Genomic DNA, 22,896 nt, shown 5'->3' with positions numbered 1-22,896 from the left:
TAGTATGTTAAATCTTGTCTCAGTAAAAGCCAGGAGATATCCAGCCTGAACAGAATAGTAAAATGAGGGGTAGAGTGCAGCTGAAGCAGAAAGCCTTGTCTTATTTCTCCATGTACATCCTGCAGTGCTGAACTCCCCTTCAGGGACCTGCTGTTTCTGCCATGCCTGGTAAGGGGCTGCTTTCCTCTGCCCAAATGAAAAAACTGGGGCTGGTATTGGGTAATTGGTACACAGAGTAGTAGGATCAGTAATTCTGTGTATTATAGAAGTTGATGCAGTTGTGAGGGCTGGTTTTAGTGACAGATTGGTGACCTCACAGTTCTCACTGTAACATCACTGCAAGGTACTTCAGTGATATTTCTGTATCTTTATTTACCGTGATATTTCTGTATCTTTATTGCTTTCTGGCTTCTAGTGTGGAAATAACCTGTCTCATGTATCTCTCCTGACCCCTGTTCTAGTCCTCAGACCACTTCATGACCACTTGCACACTTGTGTAAGCCACAAAGTGGATAATACACACAAAGCCTTGCTGCACATTGATTTGCTGTATGGCAGCAGTTGATTTGTTTCAGCTTATCAGTGAAGAAATCCTATACATCACTGACTGGGGATAAAAAAAGGCATAAAGAAGAAATAATTCTACAGGGTAAAAAAGTGTGCAGAGCAAACTCTTAGCAAAAGTATGGTAGCACATTCACCTGCAGTGAGCTGGTTAGGTGTAAAAGAACCTGGGGAAAACTGGCCTTACATATTTGTGACTTGAGAAAACACTGGCTCTCCAAATGAATAGAAATGTGAATATAAGTGAGGTCCTTAGGACAGCTTAAGGGTTGGAGTTTCTGCCAAAGTTTCATTATGTTTAATCCATGTTTGCTTCAAGGCAGGGTCTTTTCTAAATGTTGGGCCATAACACATGTTTCTATCTACAATTCTTTCAATCTAAAGAATAAAAAGCTTTCAGAAAAATAACTGAAAACCTTTAGCAAACTGATAAATTTCCAGCCCTAAATTAATGCATAATGCAGTATTTTAGACTGAAGAAGGAAAAAATCACCTTAATGTTTTTCAAACTTGTTCTCAGACCTCATCTAAAACTTTCATATGAGTGCTGTGCATAGTTTTGCCAGATGGCAACAGCTGGTTGTAACTTAATTGTGAAATGTAAAAACTTTCTTGAAAATTTTCTACTTCTTGTAATATTGCTCTCATCCAGGTAGGACCAGATCCCTCAAACTCAGCTCTTCCCTCAGGAAGGAGAAAGAAAACAAGAAATTTTTTCCTGTACTATTTAATTATCAAAGCAATGCTGTAATACAAATTCATAGTGATTCTAGACCCGGTACCCCTTCGTGTCCCTGTATTTAATTTGTGTGTTTTACTCCCTCTGAGAGCAGGGATAAAAGGCAAATTCTCAGTGTCTGTGAGATTCAGCAACATTGTGACCTTATTAATGGCTAGAGCTGGTCACGTATTTATTTTACAATCCTGTGGTGACCTTATTGTTGGTTTCTGAAAAAGAGTGGCTTTATGGACAAATTTTCCATGTTAGATGTGTAAGAATTATACTAGGGACCTCATGGATACTAAAAAAGTAATTTCCTAATAGTTGCTAGTTCAATGAGGATTTAATGTATTTTAAAAAATTTGCATGCTTTAATCTCCTTAATTCTTTAGGAAATTTGATCTTGTTACCCTCCCTCTTTGGGTAATTTTTGGCAGAGCTGAATGCATCTGGAAAAAGAGAATCTGTGAACAGAAAAGGCATAATTTGGATATAAAACACTTGCCGTTTGGATGTGCTAGAACTGGGATTTAATGATCTCCTAAGCTGAGCATTAGTATGCTCCCTGCTTTGGATATGATGCCCAAAGAGGCTTTGCTGGCAGGCATCACTCAGAAGAGGAGGAGTTGGCTCTCCTCTTTCTGAAATAGATTTGTGATGTTGTTGGCTTACCACCTTCTACCCTTGTCTCTTAATTCATTAGGGTTTTATACCTCACCCATGTTGCTGTGGCTTTTTCCCTGTTGAACTCCAGAGCAGTTATCAATGTCCAGCAGTTCTGCCTGTAAAGTGGATTTTACCTTTTTTTTCTGTGTGTGTGGCTCTGCCCCTCAGGCTCCCACACAGCTTTCTGACAGCACAAGGGTTTCTGTGGATGTCTCAGAGAAAATCTCAGACTAGAGGTTTGGATCCTTGGAAGAGGTACTGGAGCATGTGGAGTTTCTTCATGTAAAACTTCTTTCCTGTCAGTAGTCAGATCTCTTATCTGAAGTGCACTAAGTCAAGATGTTGGAAAATCTGCAAGCTTTCATGTTTCTCAGACGGATTGTTTAGAAATGAAATTAAGGGTATGGAAATGGATAGAAAACTGTTCTTTTCACTTTCAGATATGATCATGTGCAATGTTTGGTATTCAGAAACTGCAGAAAAGCTGGTGTCCTTTAAGATGCTTGTCATCCTTTATCTGATTTTTTAAAACTTACCTGAACTTTCTGAAAACAGCCTTGGCTTGTAAGGCTGTTTATTTTCCTTTCTATTTGAATAAAGTTCTGTAACTCTTTAAAGGTGTTATTAAAACTGAATATGTTCTTGGACTGATGCTAAGTATTGCTTTTGTTTTAAAAGTTCAGGAGAACTCTAAGTTATAAATGTTAAAACCCATAATTGGCATGTAGTCAGACATCAGATGTAGAATCTATTACAGGTGCTTGCTGATTAGTTCTAGTAAAAAATCAAATTCTGGTAGTGTGGTTGAAAGTTAATGATTCAGAACTCACTGGATGATGCCTTCAGATCAGCTTGATTCAGTAAAGGTATTTAGGCCAGAAGCCTCCATGAATACATGATCAGAGTAGCCAGCCCCAGGTTCGAGGATGGAGTAGAGTTTAATCTGTTTGAGACTTGAAGGAAAAGTTTCTGAGATCTCAAAGTTACACTGAATCCATATTTTAATTCTGCTTGAGTGACTCTGGCTTTTAGCTAGTGCAGTTTAGCCTTTGTTGTCTTGTGCTGCACCTGACCTTCTGTCTGTTGTATTCTGCAAGCTTTAAAATCTTTGTAATATTGCTCTATTAATTTTATACATTAAAGTTTTGCAGTCCTTTTATATACATATTATCAATTTCATAGAGGCCATTTAAATCCCAAATTTCCCACTCTGATTAAATAGTAGGTGTTCCAAGTATTTGCAGCTCTACTTACTTGTAACTGCAGATATGTGGCAGGAGCTGTAATGTGAATTTCTAGGAGATTAGTGCTGGCTGTTCTGAGGTAATTTAGTAAAATTGTTTCTTTGAGGTGCCTCTTGGATTTGGTCAGTACTTTTTAGTCATTATAGCTATAAAAGAGCCTTGTATTTAGAAGAACAATTAACCAATGGAAGAAAAAAGAACGATACTGCTGTATGTTGAGTCATTTCAGCATGTTTAAAAACAGTCTTCCCTGGAGATGTGATTGCTGAGTCTTGGAAAAGAGCTGCGAGGAGATTGAAAAAAGCAGGGAAAAGGAGGAAGCAGGGTAGGAGCAATCAAAACAAGGATGTACCATAAAACAAAGAACAAGAGGAAAAGTAACATAGAAATTCTTGTTTAAAGCATTGAGTGAGAAACTGGTATCTGCCAAATTCTATTTCCATTTTGCATAATTAATAGACTAAGCTATCAAGAACATGTGATTGGAGAGTATAAGGGACCCATGTTTCCTCAGATAAATAAGGTCATGGCCCTGGAGAATGTTCTGCACAAGAATAAACATTTTCATGAAACTTGAATTTAAAGAAAAATTTGAGAAGTCAGCATGGATTCTAAAGAAGGGGCAGCACGACAGCAGCTTTTCTCTGTTGGTGATTAATTTTGCTGCAGGCATTCTGTATCAGCTGGAGTTTTCCCAGTGTGTTCTGAAAGAAATGAAGATCTACACTGCAGCTCCTGAAGTGACAAACAGTTCCTAAAATGTCAGGCAATGATGTGTATAATGATCTTCACCTCATATGAAAACAATTCGTTTTTTCTTGAAAATTTTGAATCTTGTGCTGGTCAATAATAAAGCTGTCATTACTTGATTTTTGAGGAGGGATATATGAGTATCTGAAAAGCATTCTAGTGTTATGTGACTAATAATTGGGTAAAGTTAATCAGTAGCATCTGTTCTGCTAGAACAGCTTAATAAAGCTGTCCACTCTTGAAGATGAAGGATGTTTGCAGATGAGTGGCATAGTAGTTGTTGAGGTCTGAACCAGCTGTTAGTTTCTTAAAAGGGGATTCTGCTTCAGGGAAGCCAGCAAGGTCACTGATGAAGAGTAGATTCTGTCATTCCCCTATCCTAATGTATCAACACATCAGTTTGACACTTATGCTTCCATCTAGACTAGCACAAAATGAATGAGCAGAACTTGCTAGTCATTATGAGCTGGGTGGATCAGCTTGAATATTTGACAGGTCTGATCAGTTCAAATTTTACACGAGGGTGACCCACCAGTTAATTGGGTGAAACATTTGTCCGTTCTGTTGGAGCAGCCCTGAGCAGAGTTTCTCTGAAAGCCTCTCGAGGTGCAGCCAGGCTGTGCCTGCCCTGGCTCAGGCAGCGCCGGCTCGGAGCACAGCCGAGGGCAGCAAAGCAGACACATCCTGCCACTGAGTGGTGATGGGGATGTGCTGCAGCCTCATTACTGTAATTAGTGCCTACACTGCACCAGGGTGCCTGATGGCTTCTCCAAGTAGGAGAGATGGTTATGGCTGTCCCTAATTACCACTTCTCCCTTTGCAATAGCTACTTTTGGCAGACAGTACCTAACTATTCTGGCTCTGTCCATCCTGTATTTCTTGTTCACTCCTATCTATATCCAGATCCACTGATTTGAATCTCTTCATACACCTTGGAACCTGCAGAAGGGGGAACAGCCCTGACTCGGGGTAATTTCCTTTCACATCACACAGTAGCCATGTTCTTTGCATAAGGTGTTGGCTCTTGCTTACCCAGCTTAGAAGCCAGTTTCTTCTCTTTATTCTGATCCCATCTCCTTCAGAAGAAAACCAGAGTAGCTTTTCACAAAATGCCTGTAAGCAATAAATGAATAGCACCTTCTGAGGCTATGCAGATGTGAACTGTGTGCATCTGGAAATGGCTGTTGCAGACAAAGCACCCATCTACAGAAGGAGTCGTTTCTGTAAAGTGCTGTTCTGGCAGGGAGCCTTTTTTCTAAAAAGGAGGTGGCTCTGGAACTGTGACCTGTCATTCTCATATCAACAAGTATTTATTTCGTGTAAATATTTTTTAATGCTCTAGTGATGTAAGATTCATCTTAGGTTTGAGTATGACAACAGTCTTCTTTATATACTCATCCTCCAGCAGCAGCAGAAACTTATAATAATTCCTCAGACTTCTATTTTTCAGTCCTGCTACCAAATCTGTTTTTTCTCAAAGATTCTGCCCTCATGCATATTATGCATATTATGTTTCCCTTACCATGTAAACAGTAAGAAACCATTTCACTGCTTCTCTAACCTGCCATGAAAAACCTCTCCCAGAAATGATAAATTCAACTGCAACCTATGTTTTGCAAGCTACAATCACTTTCTAGCTTTGTTTCATTATGTTTGATTTTTGTAAATCCTCAGTAGTTCCAGACTAAAAATCAGGAAAGCCTTAGGAACTCTTCCTGATGTGTTTTGTGCCAAAATATTTGAGTGATGTAAAGGTATTCATTGTGTTGTGAGTACTGTTGGGTGGTATTGTAACCATGGAAGCTTTATGTTAATCACAGATTAGTTTTTACTATGTATGAGTTCATTCTAACAAAATCCCAATTTCAGGCAACTTGTTAAACCCCTGCATTTTAGTTGAATAATCCATTCTAATTTCTAGTTTGATTTTTATAGCTTCTTTCTGTAATTATATTCACAAATATGCCAAAATATGCACATTAATCTTAATAATTTCTGTTAATGAGTTACAAATTTTATTTCCTATCATGGGTAGGTACATCTCACAGGGCTGCACTGCCTGTTCAGTGGTGGTTCCTGGAGCTACTCAGAGTTTTTAATAGAGTATGCTCTCTCAACTTCATCACCAAAACAAATGCAGTGCTTGTTTTGCACAAAATTTAAATGTGAAGGCAACACTAAAGACAAAGGAGTGAGGAGGCAAGCTTGAGCAGTTCTCTACTTGATTATAAGATGCTGGGGGCTGAGGGAATGTTGTCTGCCTTTGTGAAACAAAAATAGCAATTTGCTAAATTCCAGTTCAATTTTGTAGAAATTGTTGGTACTGTTGCACATTCATGTGCAAAATTAATTTGCAAGAACTAGAGAGAATATCCTGTGAAACATGAACAGTGGATAGGAAAACTATGGGGATTTTAAAGTATAGTGCTTATAAATTTGTTACAGCTTAGGTTTACCTGTGGTAGATAACAGAAATTGAAATAACATTTTCATAAGCATAATCTACCTTCAGAGTGTAGTTGGAACTAAATATGTGAATAGAAAATGGCAGCATTTTATTATGCATTTCCTGGAAGGATTTTAATGCAATCCAGGTATTGAACAAAGCTGGGAAATCAACAGATTTAGATTTGACTTTTCACCTTGGATACAAAGCATTGTAGGACTTCTATATTTTGTTTTAGCTATTCAGAGATGCTTTAGACCAGAAATGTGCAGCTGTTTTCATTTGAACTATATAGAAAATCGTTTCCTGCAAATTTTTGGTGTAACTCAAGGCATTTAATTGGAATTTTTAAACTTGACCAAATGAAATAAATATTTGTGCTAATCAGGAATATGCTTTTATCTTACATTCCATACTTCATGCATGATTTAGTCTATCATATCTTCTGCTCAAATTTTTATCACACATTATTATGCATGCTTATAAAACAGTATTTTACTGAGCTCAAGAGATATCAATATCAAGAGATATTTATTAAAAGCTTATATGAAAGGAAAATAGGCTGATAATATAACTACCTTAGCTGCAGTTGGTGAAGCAAACAGGACAGATTTTTCTCACAGCCTAAGATAAAAGCTTTCAAGAACAGAGAAAATATTCCCAGCCTCCAAACCCTGAAAAAGAACGCTCACTAGAGAAACAGACTCTCAGGCCTTTGTTCCAAGTCTAAGGTGCTTTGGACTCCTGGTGTTTCAGAATTCATTTGGGTCACATTCTCCTTTTGTTTAAAGAAATAAGTCATGCAGGAAAACTGTGTTTACTGTCTGTAGTTGAGACATTAGCTTATCAAAGATCTGTGAAATACTGCTGCTTACTACAAGGTTTTCTGTTTTAACCTCTCCTGCTTTTGTTGGAATTCATCTACAAAACAGGCAGCTGGCTTTCTTTACATGAGGGAGGAAGTCCTAGTTGCTATGAGCATAGCCTATGACTTTGATGAGAAGTTCCCTTGTTTCAGAGAGAACTTGTGAAGGGTTTTTTTGAGTAAAGCCTTACTTCCAAGGATTCTATGAAAAACCCATTAAACCTGAAGAGGCAAAGCAGTGGAAGAACAACAGCTGTTCTCAGGAAGTCCTTGGTGTTAGGAACTATTATTGGAATTGAAGGTCAAGAAAAACAACTGTTCACTTGCTGTCATGTGCGTGCTCTCCCTCCAGTGTAAGTCAAGGAGCTTGTCATGCCTATTGGACTGCAGAAAGTAAATAAGATTGCCAGAATTTTATGTCCAATGACATTATTTGCAGTTAGAATTTCTTTGTTGTGCAGCTACAAAAGAATTTAATATATTACAAAAAATGTGATATCAGATGTATTGTGGTAACCTCAAAAGGCTTGAGAAACTATTTTTTGCCTTTTGGCTGAGCACTGCAGAAGAGAGAAGGGGAAGTTGCAGAGATCAGTCCAGAGGAGAGACTACAGCAGCAGCCTTGGATCAAGGGGAGCTGAAGGAGAAGCTTTGAGCAGGACAGAGAAACTCCTGCTGATGAAGGATAGACAGGAGCCCCATTTAAAGAATTGATAGTAAATGCAGGGGCTCTACTTGTAGTGCAGTTAGAGTTGTTTATTGGAATCTGTCAAGATTGCATATTGCTTTGATAATTGGGGTGTAAGATGTAAAAATAAATTATTTATGAACTGACTTGGAAAAAATAAAACCTAAAAAACCCTCTTTAGATAAACTTGTAGCCTGCTGAAGAACAATGTTGTTTGTGTCACAGATCTGAAGGGTGACAGGTCGTTGAACAAACATCAAGAGAGGATCTTCTCTGTGGAAAAAGATGTGGAGAACAGGTCTAGTGACACAAGAAGTTAATTGCATTAACTGCAGTTCTGTTGCCAGTGCAGAGCAGTGCCTTCATGTGAGATTGAAATGCTTCTCTTTGAAAACCTGCTCAGGGAGCTTAACTTGGCCTGGGGATATTGCTCTTGTTTATTCCAGAATTCAGGGCTTAGTTACCCTTAGAGTGAAAATTGTCAGTAAATAGCAAAAGAGTTTAGATCTTTACTTTTGTTTTGCAATACAGTGAAATAAATCCTAATACTGTTTTTCTTATCTATGAAAACCCTTGTGATTTATTTGGTAATGCAAGGAAGATATTTCCAGTACTATTTTTGAGAAGTTAGGTTTTAATTTGAATTGCATTAAGCATGTTTTCCCTCCAAATGTGACCAAGGACTTTGACTTACACTGCAATAATTTATTTATAATTTTTTCAATGATCTCTTTCTATGGTTTTATGAAAATAAACAGAAATGCTTTTACCTTTGAAGTTTATCTGTTTAAGCACTTAAAACATGCTCTGTCTTTATGTTATATTTATTTTAAATATTTTATTTTTGAGTGTTGCTCCAGTTTTAATGTTTCATAGGAATCTGAGTATCTTGTCATATTACTTGGAATTGATTTCACTCTAACCTTGGCTGTAACCTTAGGAACTCTTCTTTGTGAGGATGTTTTACAGCTTGCAGTGATCTAGTTAGTAACAATGGATCTAATAGCAAGTTTGTAGTTTTTTCCATGTAAAATGACAATGAGATAAATTCTGTCTTTCAGGCAATTTCTAGAGATATCTGAACTAGACAGAGTTTTTCCATGAAGCCAAACAGGAACTCCAGAGGCTTACAGTGACCAAAGTAACACCCAGGCCTCTTCAGACTGTTTCCAAGTACTGTGGATGCAGCAAAAGCTGCAGAAGCCTTTGTTATTTTAAATTTCATGTGAGAACCTGAGTGATGTGATGGTATATGGCCACAGAATAAACCAGTGATGTTAGTTCATATTTGATGTGAGGCTCATATGGTCACTCAGGTTCTGGTTAATTTGGAGCCTATAAACAGTTATGAGCCTATACTCTGGTTTTCAGCCTTTGCTCAAGATTTGAATTGAGGTATTTAAACCTGATTTCTAATAAGATTTAGAAATATGTCTGATTACAAATTTGAGATTAGTAGCTCCATACCCACATTGTAAAGGAGATTACTTCTATGCTTAAGATCTGCCTTTAATCTTGACATTTAACTTGAGTGCTGGGATTAAAACAGAGAACATGGGTACATAAGATTTATATGGGTACCTACAGGTACTGAAAAGTGCATTACCAAATGATTTGGGTAAACAGTACAAAATCCTCTAATACTTTAAAATGTTACCTGCAGGGAAAATAATTTCTTGAGTTTTCCTGAATTTAATAGTAGACATAAAAAGGATGAGTCTTCTAACACCTAGATTTTGGGTTTTTTTCCTGTGTCAGTTCACCTTTTAAATAAAACGTAACAACACTAAATTCTGGCTTTAAAATTATATTTTTCAAAATTCACCACTGTCATCCGCTCATAAAGATGAGTATTCATTTGATCTGTGCTTCAATTTGTCTCTTATTATTAATTTTATTGGTAATAAAAAGCTCTTTGGTTACAGTGTCCTATAGATTCCCATACAGGAAAGCTGATTATTAACTTCTTCACTTAAAATATAATGAGAAGCATGAATATTTATGCTTTAATAGTTCTCTGAGGTGCAGGGAAACTCTGTAAACCAGTCTTGAGAAACCTTTAGAATTGGGTCCATGTACATTTGCAAACATGCCTGAGTGATCTGGAACCTCCTATCAGCAAATGGAATGAGACAGATATTTGATTTATAGAATGTTTGGGTCAAATTAATGATGGGACTAATCCTAAACATTCCAATGCCGTTTCCCTCCTTGGCTTCATTTACTTTTAGAAACCTGATCACAGCTCAGATAGGTGTAACTTTCCTGTAACAACAGGATTGATGTAAGGAAACAGCAAAAACCCTGAAAGCTGTTTTTGTGAAGGTCATGCTGTTTCTTTGCCGGGTGTTGTACTTGACTAATCAGTAGAAAAGATACATAATGTGTACATGTGTAATACTTATTAGAAGACACAGCAGGGATGAAGATTTGGATTCCTGCTTTCAGTTCTATTTACTTACTGTCCTCCCTTTCATGAAAAGAAAATGTAATCATATAAATCAGAAAAAAAAAAAAAATCATGAGCAGAGGATGAGAGTAAATTCTGCTATCAGCTGTGGATGCACTAGAATTCAGTATCAAATGAGTAGTTTGGCCACAGAGAGACAATGTCTTCCACAGACAAAAGGTTTACAGACAGATTCTTGTTGTTTTTTGAATAGACATTGGATGTTAGAAAGTTCAATACAAGCCTGAATATCTCAGCAATAACAGCCACCTTAACACTGTTTTGTAACCATGGTGGAAGCTGTGATGGCCTCCTGAGTTCATATTCTGTCCCACTGTTTGCACTAATACAATTTTCTAGTGCAGAAAATGGAGTGGGACGTTTTTCTGGATGTACATACTTGGCATAAAATGAAAGCAAAAGTGGGTTTTACTGTGAGATTGCTGGAGAGTTCCTGAAATCCTCACAAAAGCTTTCTTTGTGCCCTCTCAGCTGTGGCAGTTGCAGTTAATTACAAACCCTTTCCCCAGAGGTGCCATGGTACAGCACTTATTGTGCTGCTGCAGCAGCACTGGCCTGCCCTGAAATGGGGCATTAGCTCATGTGGTCCTAGGAAAAAGCAGGGATAAAGGAAAATCACTGCTAACCAAAGACAGAATTTTAAAATCTTGCAGGGGAGTTAACATTTGGCTTTTATAATTCTATGGGAATACTGCTGTAGAAAAGGTTAAAAGTAATTTTAAATTTCCTAATTTTAATGGGGGCTGGGGTATGAAATTTTTTCAGCAGCTGCACTGGACATTGGGGGATCAGAAATATGAACAGGCTTGCAGGCAATAGGAAATGTCATCTGAGAATTTTTGGGGTATGGAACAACATCTTAAATATCAACAGTTCAAGGTGAATATATTAAGCAAGGTTCATACACATCTTTTAAAGACAGTAAAGTGTTTTTATCTGGTTTCAGCTGCCACACTCTAGCCAGGGCTCTGCCTCACCAGATTGCATTATAATTGCTTGTGCTGGGAAGGAAGTTTGTGTGGAGCTGTGGTTCTCTTTGGTTCCTGACCCCCTGTCCAGCTTCATCATCCTGAAGTCTGTTCTCCAAGGAAATAAATGATGACCATGTCACAAACATCTTGCCATGAAAGTGCTGTTAATGGGGATTTCTATTCGTAGCAGCTAGCATTGATTGTTTTCTTTTGCTCTTGCTCTGCAGCTGCACACTCTGCACACTCTATCCAAGGACAAACTGTCCCCCAGTGGCTTTTTAAAAATATTTTTGATAATGCCAAGGACATCCCACCCAAAAAACAAAAAAAGGAGTCAGATTTCTTTTGACCAGTATGACTAATACTTCAAATTGTTTCATGAAATAGGCCTGAGAAAAAGCCAGTCTGAGGGAAAGAATGTATAGATGGAAAAAAATCATAGTGGATTGGTAGAATTTTTTGGTGTGTTTTCTGGACAGATAAAATACACTCATTTTTTTGCCAAAAATGCAGTTACCAGGGCTGTACCTGAAAGTTTTTTTGACATCGGCTGTACCTGAAAGTTTTTTTGACATCATACTGATGGAATGCAGATCCAGCAAAGAACTCTTCATTCCAATATTACTGCATTATATAAACAATGTTTTTGTGGACATAGTTCCTCTGTCCTTCCAGAAGAGCAGTTTGAGGTAGAAAGTCTGTATGGATATTTATTAATAAAGATGTATTTGAGAACAAAAAATAAATATATGCATCTCAGCTGGAATGACCTGTTAGTACTTAAAAGGCAGAATGATTGCTGAGTTGGAACTTGTAGCTGTATTCACTTGCAAGTAAATAATTTGGGGCTGAAAAGTTCTGTTATGAAAAAATGGCCCCTTTACTTCCAGTGTTCTGGAATTTGTAAAAGGAGTATGCTTATCTGAAACCTGAATACCAGCATTTCCTCTAGTCTGCTCTAATGACACAGCATTTTATTACCTAATGTTAATATTTAACTACAGATATTTAGAATTCATAAGTGTATTCTAGGTGCATCTGATCTGAAAGTAAAGAAGCAATACACAATTGTCTCCATAGAACATTATCTCAAGGGAGTCAACAAATCAGTCACTAAACTTTAACATGTTCTTGTCTTGCATTAAGTTAATCCCTTTCATATAATATAAACTAGAAGGGGTGAAAGCATGACTGATTTTAGTAATGTAAAGGATGTGTCTTGTATATATTTCCTTATTTAACTCATTTCAGTGACAGTTATTTTAAAAAATGGTGAATTTGGTGTCATAGTGACTTTAGGACATGTGAAGTTAAATACAACCCAACAACTGCCGTGGAAAAACAGCAAGATGGTTTAATGCTTGAATAATTTATTACTGAATAAATAGGAAAAGTCTAATCCAAATGAATGAGCAACATAAAAAGACTTTACAAGAGTAACTGTTTAGACTTGAGGGAGGAACCACATCAGTTATTTGGACAGTAAAAAGATGTTGCTATTTCGATTCAAATTTGTATATTCTGAATTTTAAATTTGGCCACAGAACCAAAATCCTGATTTTCTGTTGAGAGATGAAAAGCTAGGGCTTACTTTTTTTTTTTCTTATTCAAATGACTTCTTAATTTTATCTTTGCTGTTCCATGTTCATGGTGGTATCTGTATTGTGCCTTTTTGGTTCAAGGTTTTATGAAAGATGGTTCAAGACATATAAAAAAATGGTCTAAGTTTTTAACTTCTTTAAATATGTGACCTTTACTGGGAGAGTACAGTTGTGTCTGAATAATTTTGGCAGGAAAATGAATAAGAAAGTGGTTTAGGTGCCCTGGGTAGAGCAGCAGACTCTTGGAGGGAGACAAGGGCTATGATCTGAAGCAATTTGTGCCCAGCACCGTTCTATTTCAGTCCTGGTGAGCCTGTGCCTTGTCACTCATGTCCCGGGTGCTGCAGCCTCTTGTCACAGATATGTCAGCCCACATTGTCTCTAACAGCAATGCTGCAATAATGACTTCCCCAGAAACAGATGTAGGAGGCTGCTGGGAAGCATTATTTATGATGGTGTGTGGAATTTGTGCTGCTAGTAATTGTATTAAAACCATTTCTATTTCTCAAGTGATACTGTTTTTTGTAATGGGTATTGATGCTGGGACACACGGCATGACCTTTCCCTGGTTTAAGTGGGCTTCAACTCTTCCTTTGGCTTTGTTTTCCCATTCCATATTACCATTTAACTGGAATAGTAAGAAAACAGTCTGATGTGCTGGGTCCTTAGTGCCTTTTTGCTTCATTGCTGTGAATTGAGTGGCGCTGTCAGAGAGGAGGAGGCTCACTGTTCTGTTTGCTTGCTTTAAATTGGATGTCCTTGAGCTGCATCACAGTCAAAATACTGTGAATACTGAATACATTTAATATCCAGATACAAGTTTATGTTCTTGAAATTAACAACAAGGCTCCTACCAGTGGTGGCAATGTTTTCATAGAAAATGAGAGAGGAACAAGAAAGTGCATTAGTGGATCATAGGGTGACTGAGAAAAACAAATTTATTACCTATTCAGCAGGGGATTTCACCAGGAAAGAAGCACAGTTGCATAAAGAATTGGTGAGAATTTGTCTTGGGATACTGTGTCTGTCTCTGGTTGCTGAAGATCAAGCAAAGTGAATTCAAAAAGATGGAGTGTAAAGCACTATTCCTTTGAGGTTAAAAGGGAATATACCACAGGGAGGATGGGGGAATGGGAACTGTCAGAGGGAGAGTGGCTTAGGGTTTTGAAACATCAATGAAGTGTAAATTGTATTGTGCCTCTCATTGAAAATTAAAAGTGGGAGTCTTTTCTAAAAGAAAAGAACAACACTGTTCCATGATACCCACACAGTATGTTGTGTTTGGAATATTATGACTATGGAAATGAATTTCCTAGATTTAAAAACTTAAGCCAGAATTTATTATTATTATTCACATGAGATTTTCTGCTCATGAACCTGTGAAGTGACTTCAGCTTTTGAGAATACTTTTATACTCCCATATATTTGATAATGTTTTGAATAAATCATGTTTAATCTATTCATTTGATCACGAGCTCTTTGATTTTCTCACATTTTATTAATTATTTTGCAGTATGTACTTGGTTACTTAAGTAATTTCACTAAATTGAAAACTTGGAGATACTTTTTAAATAGCATTGAGCATAGTCAAAAATAATTATTAATATATTTACTGAGTATTTGAGTATAGCCAATAACCAGTATTTCTATCCACAGCTGTGTGTGTCAGACAATATTCACGTGTCGTGAGGATTCAATCCCTGCTCAAAGGAGTTTATATTTCCAATGGGGGAAAACAAATGCAACATATAGATAGAGTTTGTGAATTACAGTTAAGAGATTTGAATCTATGTGGACAGAGTCAAATTGTGAACAAGGTCAGGCTACAAAAACTGCAAATTCCCAGAGCAAAAAGACAAAACATGCTGCTCTCCCATACTTATTCTTTCAAAGAAATTGTTTCACTCACGAATAGAATCAGATTAATAGAGCTGTGTTTCTTAACAGGAAGTTAAGATTCGGAGGATGCTAAATGTGTCTGTAGTGTGGAATTGCTCCCCTTGCAAGGACAGCGAGGTGCTGGAGCCTGTCCAGAGGAGGGAACAGAACTGGGGAATGGTCTGGAGCACAGGTCCTGTGAGGAGGCGCTGAGGGAGCTGGGGGATGAGCCTGGAGAAAAGGAGGCTCAGGGGCGACTTTAGCACTCTACAGCCACCCTCTACAGAAAGGAGGGTGTAGTCAGGTGGGGCTTGGCCTCTTCCCTCAGGTAAGAAGCCTGGTTGAGAGGAAATTGTCTTAAGTTGCTTCAGGGGGAGATTTAGACTGGATTTTAGGGCAAACTTCTTCTCTGAGTGGGTTGTCAAACATTGGAACAGGCTGTGCCTGGCAGTGTTTGAGTCACCATCCCTGGAGATTTGTTAGATACGTGCAGATGTGGCACTCAGGGGCGTGGCGCAGTGGTGGACTCAGCAGTGGTGGCTTTGCTGTCAGACTCGATGATACCTCCCTGGGAGATGCCTCTGCTAAAGTGAGCAGAGCTGTGCTACCAGCGAGTCTGGGAAGGACAGGATTGGTTTGTGGGGATGGGGTGTTTTCTGATGGCTTTCACACATGATATGTTTAGTTTTGAAATAATGCCTCATGTCTCTAGGAGGCATTGTTTAAAGGTGTATCACCCAGAAGAAGTAGAAAAAAATAAAGTAAATATGTCTGAAGCGAATATTAAGACAAGAGAATAAAATTCAGATATCTGTATTTAGTAAACAGAGCTTTAGTAAAAGCATCTGAATATTATGTCCTCTGGAAGGTAATGATATTTAAAATTTATAATATACAATTTTTAAATGATCTTAAGGATCATTAATTTTATTGTTTTTTCCCACTAAATAAATTTAAAATTGTTTTTAGCTAACCACAGTCTCTTCATGGGCTTACTAGCAAACTAGTTCCAAAGAAGATGGGAGTTTTTGATGAAGGAAAAAAAAATATATTTTCTAAATTCCATATATTTTAACTGTAGTTATACCTGCACATTATTTATCTGGTTGACAGATGAATGAGGTAAAACTCTTGTGGTAGTCTGACTGTGACTGTAAGTGCAGTCTAGATCAGTTTTGTTAAGAGCATTTTTCTGAGTTTATTTCTTCTTAAAGTCTTTGCTGTGTCCTGACAATGAAATATGGCAGTGGCTTTTTTTTCAGAGAACATGTTAAGCTGATCTAACGTGTTGAGGCCTGTGCTGCACTAGCTGTTAGTGTAAAACCATCATGATTCAAGATTTGCCCATCAGAATATACTGTAAAAGGGTATGAAATAACCTGCCTCTATATACTTAAAAAAAAAAAGGGATTGGCTGGCTTCCTCCTTATACACATGGAATGGACATCCACAGTGGATCCCTTTAAACATTAGGAGACAGCGTAATAAGAGCTCTAAGTGTGGGGCAGATTCTCAGGTGCATATAAACAGACAAGACAGAATTACAGCATGTCTGTGACAGCTGTGCTGAAGGCAAGAAACGAATCCATGAGTCCAAGCAGCTTTCCCCTCTCGAGGGAAGCAGAGCTTCCCTGCCAGTGAAAGCAGCTGGGTACGGGGGCACGCACACGGCCAGGGGACGGGTCCCTTACCAGCACTCCACTGGGCTCCCCTGGCAAGCTGACACCAAACTGACGTGCAGGAGTTGGTACATACAGCAAAAGTTGATTTGTATCAAAGATTTTGCTCTCAGCTTTAGCGCCATCTTCTCGACACACCTACTGAAGTGAATGAATTCAGGAACCTCAGTGCTTTGACAGCAATCAGAAGACAGGCTTGGGCTCTCAGCTGCAGACTGGATGAAGGGAATGCTCTACATGCATTCTTCCAAATTAGGCTAATAATGAGTGTCAGGCTTGACATGTGTGTTCTCCTCTGTGCAAAAGCAAAAGTGTAGCAGAATTTGTTCTGTGGAAAAGTAGTTGCTATGGAAGTTGCAACTTCTCTGCATCCACGGTACTAAAAGTAAGTTCCAAACAAAGTAGTAGCTGGAGAACAATGGAAGCCAGAAGTGAACATATTGCTCTGTGTTCTAGAGGAATAGAGTCACCCCTTGTTTTGGTATTGAGGGATTACTAGCTAAAAATTCAGCGCAGTTTCACAGGCTGATCTTGTGATTCCACATGGTGTTGTGGTCAGTGCTGTCAGCTCAGTCTCTTCAGAGTTGTTTTGCATGAGAAATAAAGTGTTGTAGCACATTTCGTTGAAAACCAGCAGCTGCACATCTCTGAATTAGTTTTGTGATTAGATCCCCTTTTCGATGCAGTTTGTTATCAAATAATATTGTGAATATTCATAGGTAACTAAGCCAGAAAACAATGTTGCTGTGCACACCAGGGTCAATGTACTTTTAAGTCGTAATGTCTAAGCAATAAGTACTGTATTTTAAATGACTTGTGTAAAGTCTCAGTGCTCTGAAGTTACTGTTCAAGAACCCTGTTCCAAATGCAGACATGCATGAGTGTGTCAGTGAGGTCATGATCTAGTACTGTTTGTGGGGGTTAACAGCAGAGCAAACATTTGTTCCTGGGCCAGGAAACTCCAAGAGGTCCTTGTGTGTTATGCTAAATTTCTAGTAATTACTTTAACTCATGCTTGGGCTTCTCTCAGCCTGTTTCTTTGGTGCATTAATTTGCGAGGGAACATGGTTTTACAATGAAGAGAATGCATGTGATTTGGCAAAATAAGGAGTAATTTGGTGAATATCATTCTCAGCAGCCCATCATTCATCTGCATACCTTTTAGATAGGGTAAAATTGCAAATGCAATCCGTAAAATCTAATATTTATTTTGTTCTTAACATATTTGAATCACGTGAAAGAAGGAAATTTGCCCAGTGATTGTGAAACAAATCACCTCATTTAGAATTGATCCCAGGGGCCTCTTCGCTGCAGGATGGTGAGCAACAAATGTTGCTTCATTTGTATATGAATCAGACAAATAAACATTAGGAGAAAACTCCTTAGCAGATGTCCAAAAGCTCATAAAACCTTTCAATACAATCAGATCCAAAAGAAAATTAAGTACTTCTGTGCTTGAGTTAATATACACCTAAGAAAATATCTGTTGCCTGTGTACACTCAAATTGTGGTGTTGTCATTCCAGATGCTGGCACATGAAATAGCCTCATTATCAGTAGCAGTGTTTGCAGGAAGAGCCTGTAGAAGGCTGGACTTACTTGTCCCCAGTGTTGGCCTGTTTTCTTGCAGGAGGAAAAGACTTGAGAGCACTGACTTCAAACTAAGCTAAGATACAGGAAAAATGGAATAACTTTCTTGGTGTGATGTGAATAAAATCCTCTTTCCTATTTAGGTGTACCTTTCTGTCATGAAAGCTACCCTTGTATGAATTACTTGTATGAAATGCATGAATTGCTGGGGAAGTATGGGGTGGGTGTCTGCTACAGAGGTAGCTGATAGTGAACTGGGAGACATTGCTGCTATTCACTGGGTGGTGGGCATGTTTGTGCCATTGAAAACTACATTTTCATGCATTTAAGCTATTAATCATCTACTTCTTATGCTGATTGTCAGTATTTGTTGGATTCTATAACTCCATGTATTAAACTTATACAAATACTTCAGAATGAGGAAAGAAGTGTTCTGAATTAAACTGGGTCTTTCATCTCCTGCCATTCATCCTTTCTTATTTGACTTTCTAATGGAGCTGGATGTGCTGAAGCTACCTACTGCTACAGCGTAGCTAAAGTGGAAAACTTCCTCAACTCTGCAGAAATGCTCAGACAGCAACTGCAGCTCAGCAGCCACACGCCTTATCTCTGCTTTATCCATCTCTCCATCTCCTACTGCCCCTTATTCCTCTTTTCCACCAGCTCAGAAAAGAGCTGAGCAACATAAATGCCTTCTTGAGCTAAGCAGATTTTTTTGTCACCCACAAAATCCACAACCGCCTGAATGTTTTCTGTGATATAAGCTCAGCCCAAGTGTTTTAATACACATTTGTAAATATCCAGAGAGAAACTGATGAAAAGGTGAGAGGGAATACACTCAGCCTTCCTGCATTTAGATGTGCTGTCTTTTTAAGAAGTTTTGAAGCTTGGCAATTAAAAAAACCCCAGTAAATTAAAATAAGCCTTAAGTGGTGGGTGAATTTTACACAAGTCAGAGTTGAAGTCCACTAATTGCAAAATAAAATCTATAATGAGGAACTATGCCTATATCTGAGTGAAAAATAACTTGCAAACTTTTTTTTTTTTCAGCAATTCAGAGAAACGTGGCTAATTTCTAATTGTAAGTACAGGGAACTAAATGATTTTCCACTAAATGATTGTTTAATCTTATGAAAGTAAGTATTCACATGCATCTCTGATTTAAAAGAAACTATTTACTTACTTTTTTCAAGTATTGTTGGTTTTATCCACTCACTAAACATTTCTGGGGTTTTTTTTTGCCAGTTATTGGCGTATTCATATATCATCTTAGTCCATGCTATGCTCTGTGTGATTTCTGGCTGATCAGAAAAGTGTGTTTTTATATGATTTTAGTACAGTGCAATTTCCTTGCATGTGTCTCTAAATGCCTACTTTTACATTTGAAATAGAGAGCATTTTCAAAGAGAGATTCAAGCCTTTTAGGAAAACTTAAAATCCAAGCTATAGATTTGACATTTTAGATTTCCAACACAGGTTATTTTGAAATTATTATTTATATTTGTACTGTGTTCACCAAGTATTGTGAATTTTAACACAATGGTTTTGATGTGAATGTAGGGGATATTCTAAGGGTTTTTTCTTTACTCTGTATAGGGGTTTTTATTATTGGTGGATTAATTTAAAAAAGGGGCAGAAGATCAGGCCTATCCTGAGGGCTTTGTCCTTCTACTAAAATCTTATGTTTAGAATCTTGCATACTTTCCTATATCTAGTTAATAATATGAAGAGGTAAAAGCAGTTTTTATTTCTGTTTTGTGCTTCACATTTATTCTCAAGCCAGAATTACTGAAGGAAAAGATAAAAACATGAGGTGAAAAGCCCAAGGTTGTAATGGGATGGCTCAGAGGTGAGTTGGCAATTTTCTGGATTGTAGAGTAAACATGAAGTAAATGGAAATCTCAGCAGTCGCTAGGAAGGGAGGGGCTCTTCAGAGGAGAATTAAATGACTTGGGAGAAATTCATTCATTTATAGTGGTACTACTCTCACCTAGACCAAACACCTCTGTCCTCAAAACCATTAGGATTTGGCATTCAAAGTTTTTCCTTTTTGATAAGACTGCAAAGTAATAAATTGTAGGCACACAGTGTGTGGTGATTGGGATGGGGCTGTGGGAGCCTCATCCCCAGTGGGCTCAGCTGTGAGGAGCAGGTGAGCAGCACTGACAGCAATGAGCCAGGGAGTGCCCAGGGGCACTGAGCAATCCCAAAGAGAACAAAGGGCACACAGGTGCAATGCAGGAACTTGAGGGGATAAAAGGCTGGGCTAAAGGACAAGAAGGGTGAATACTTGTCTTCTGAACTGGTATGGTGTTACTACGTATAGGTTGGAGCTTTCTGAAATTATATGATGATACTCTGTGTGCTGGTGGCTGTCTCAGCTGTAACATGTGCTGTGCCAGTAAACGTCTTTAATCCTTAATAGTCACTAATTATCAGTAGTGTGGAATGTTAGTGTTGACTTTTAAAACCCTTGTTTCTGTAATAACAAAGTCAAATTTCCAGGTATATTTTTGGTCTTTCTAACCTCAGCATTTTTATAAAATGTCCAGTTCAAGGTATTTAGAGACTTAAAAAAAACATCCCTGTAATTTATAATCTGATATAAAGACATCTTTGTTAGCAGGCAATAAGTTCTGAGTAATGAACACACACTGCCAGGCAGGATTCAAATTTCATTTTGCTGCCGTATCTGTGCTTAAGTGTTGTACATAAAATAATTACATTTGTAACAGAAACTCTGCAAAGCTTTTTCTTCATATTTTTCTCTTTGACTGCTTAGGTGATGGTCCTGCTTTCTTGGGGGTAAAAACTGAGTGTGTATGCATTTGTGACTTTTTATTATAAAAATCAGGACACTCAGAGGTTTTATTGTAACAGACCTACACAGAAGGTAGATTTCTAGTACAGTTATACTGGGAATATTGTTAGCAATTTTCATGTACCACATGCTGCAAAATGTTTCTCAAATATCTGATTGCAAATCTACATGCAGGCTATAGAAAAACTTGAACCCGGTTGTTAAAATATACCAATTTATTATTTAATGCTGGTCTTGCTGCTTGTAACAAGAAACTGAAGCAAAATAAAAGTAGATTGAGAGCATTGAAGAACCAAAGTATTTTGAGAACTGGGGGACTAAAATATAATGCTCCTTTCTTGTGTTGTGTCATGTTGCTTTTACATTTTAATTATAACCTATGAAAAACTACAATGTATGCCAGTTAAAGATCAAATTTTTATCCAATCAAGCCACCCATTTAGGCAATATCCACTTACCCAGCTTAAAGGACATAGACAGTACATGCAGATTTCTCCTTGATTAACAAAAAACCCCAAAGCACATTTATTGGTTTGGGGTTTTTTGGGAATTAAATTAACAGTTCCACTGTGTGTGCAGGTTTTTTGTGGGGTGGTGTTTCTGTTTGTTTGAGTTTCCCTTTTTATAAGAGCACCATTAATTTTAACAGGTGTGGAGAAGTATGGCTCGGGTCGATGCTTTCTCCAGGAAACAGAAACTCACTTGAGGTGTGTGCTGGGCACAGATTTAAGCAGTGAAGACTTTATGAAGGAAGTGGACACAAACAGCAGAACAGGAGCCTGCCAGAGTAGTCCAGGACTGAAGTTTACTAAAGGTGAGACATATTTAATTTTTTTCAAAGCCTCAAGTGCATTGGTTATAACATACATCTGATGAGGAATGGCAGAGAGAAAAGTGAGGTTTCTCTAGGGGTTTTATTGCAAAACTTGGCAGTTAGGATGTAGAAGGGGATGGAAATGACAAAATTTAGTCAGGTTTTCTGCAAGTCATATAGTGGTGAAGTCCAAGCTTTCATGATGCACAGCCTCAGTAAAGTTTTATTTGAGCTGAGACCTTTAGCATGCATTATTCTTTTCTTTATTTATAATGTCATTTTTCTTCCAGAAAAAACATATTTTTATTTTTTCATTTTCAAAAGCTTTAGTGTAAATTCTCTTTTGCATCACTGCTGCAATATGGGGCCAGCACAGTTTCAGCAATGACTGTAATATTGTAATAAGGGGAAACAAATAGATAAAACTGTGCAATGTGTTAAAGGAAGTGAAGAGAAATAGCTCTCATGGGGAGGGGTTATTGGAAGGAAAGCATTCTTTTCTAAGGAGTTATCTCTGGCTCATTGCAGATAACCTTTTACTTTGACAATACAAAAGGAGCTTTGTGTCCTACAGGCAGCACTGTGTTCTGAAAGCTTTTCTGAGCTCAGAGGCTGCTGAGATGCTCTCAATACCCAAGTTAATGATATTTTTTGTTTAGACTGGAATGGAGGGACAAGGTGGGAAACCCTCATCAAGGGTTTCAAGGAGAAGCATGGAGGACCAGGGAAACTCCTCACTGCATGCTCCTTAGTGGCATCACCTAGGGAAGCAGTGATGCCTAGGCTTTAACTTTGCAGCACTCCTACAGAAAAAGCCTATTTAAAATGCCAATGACATGGATAAAGTAAAAAGCTGGACATGTCCCTACCTGAGAATCAATTTGTCTGCTATTGATTTATATGTGTGGCACTTTTGACTTCAGTTTCTTGTGCTGTCTGTGGAGGGCAAATGAACATTCCTATAAAAAACCTTTGAGTTCATAGGTCCTAGTAATAAATAATTTTATTGGACTGATAATAGACCATCATGATGAGCTTTGTGCAGCTTACCAACTCTCATGCCTTAGCAAAGGCTCTGTGTAATTCTTTCTGTCCCTTGTCTCATTTGAATACTGAACTGCAAATTGAC

The 22,896-nt window shown here is 37.9% G+C and overlaps 1 protein-coding gene across 1 annotated transcript in view; it reads left to right on the top strand.

The window, feature by feature from the left end:
• Positions 1-22,896, top strand: part of LOC146766776 (uncharacterized) — a 372,272-nt gene that overhangs the window by 165,816 nt on the left and 183,560 nt on the right. The window contains exon 5 of the mRNA XM_085586012.1: positions 21,603-21,767. Within this exon, the coding sequence (XP_085442138.1) occupies positions 21,603-21,767 (165 nt within the window). The remainder of the gene's footprint in view (positions 1-21,602; positions 21,768-22,896) is intronic.

This window comes from Lonchura striata, chromosome 8 (assembly GCF_050655825.1).
Source record: "Lonchura striata isolate lonStrDom1 chromosome 8, ASM5065582v1, whole genome shotgun sequence".
NCBI classification, from domain to species: Eukaryota; Metazoa; Chordata; class Aves; order Passeriformes; family Estrildidae; genus Lonchura; species Lonchura striata.
This window is presented reverse-complemented; position numbering and strand designations above follow the sequence as displayed.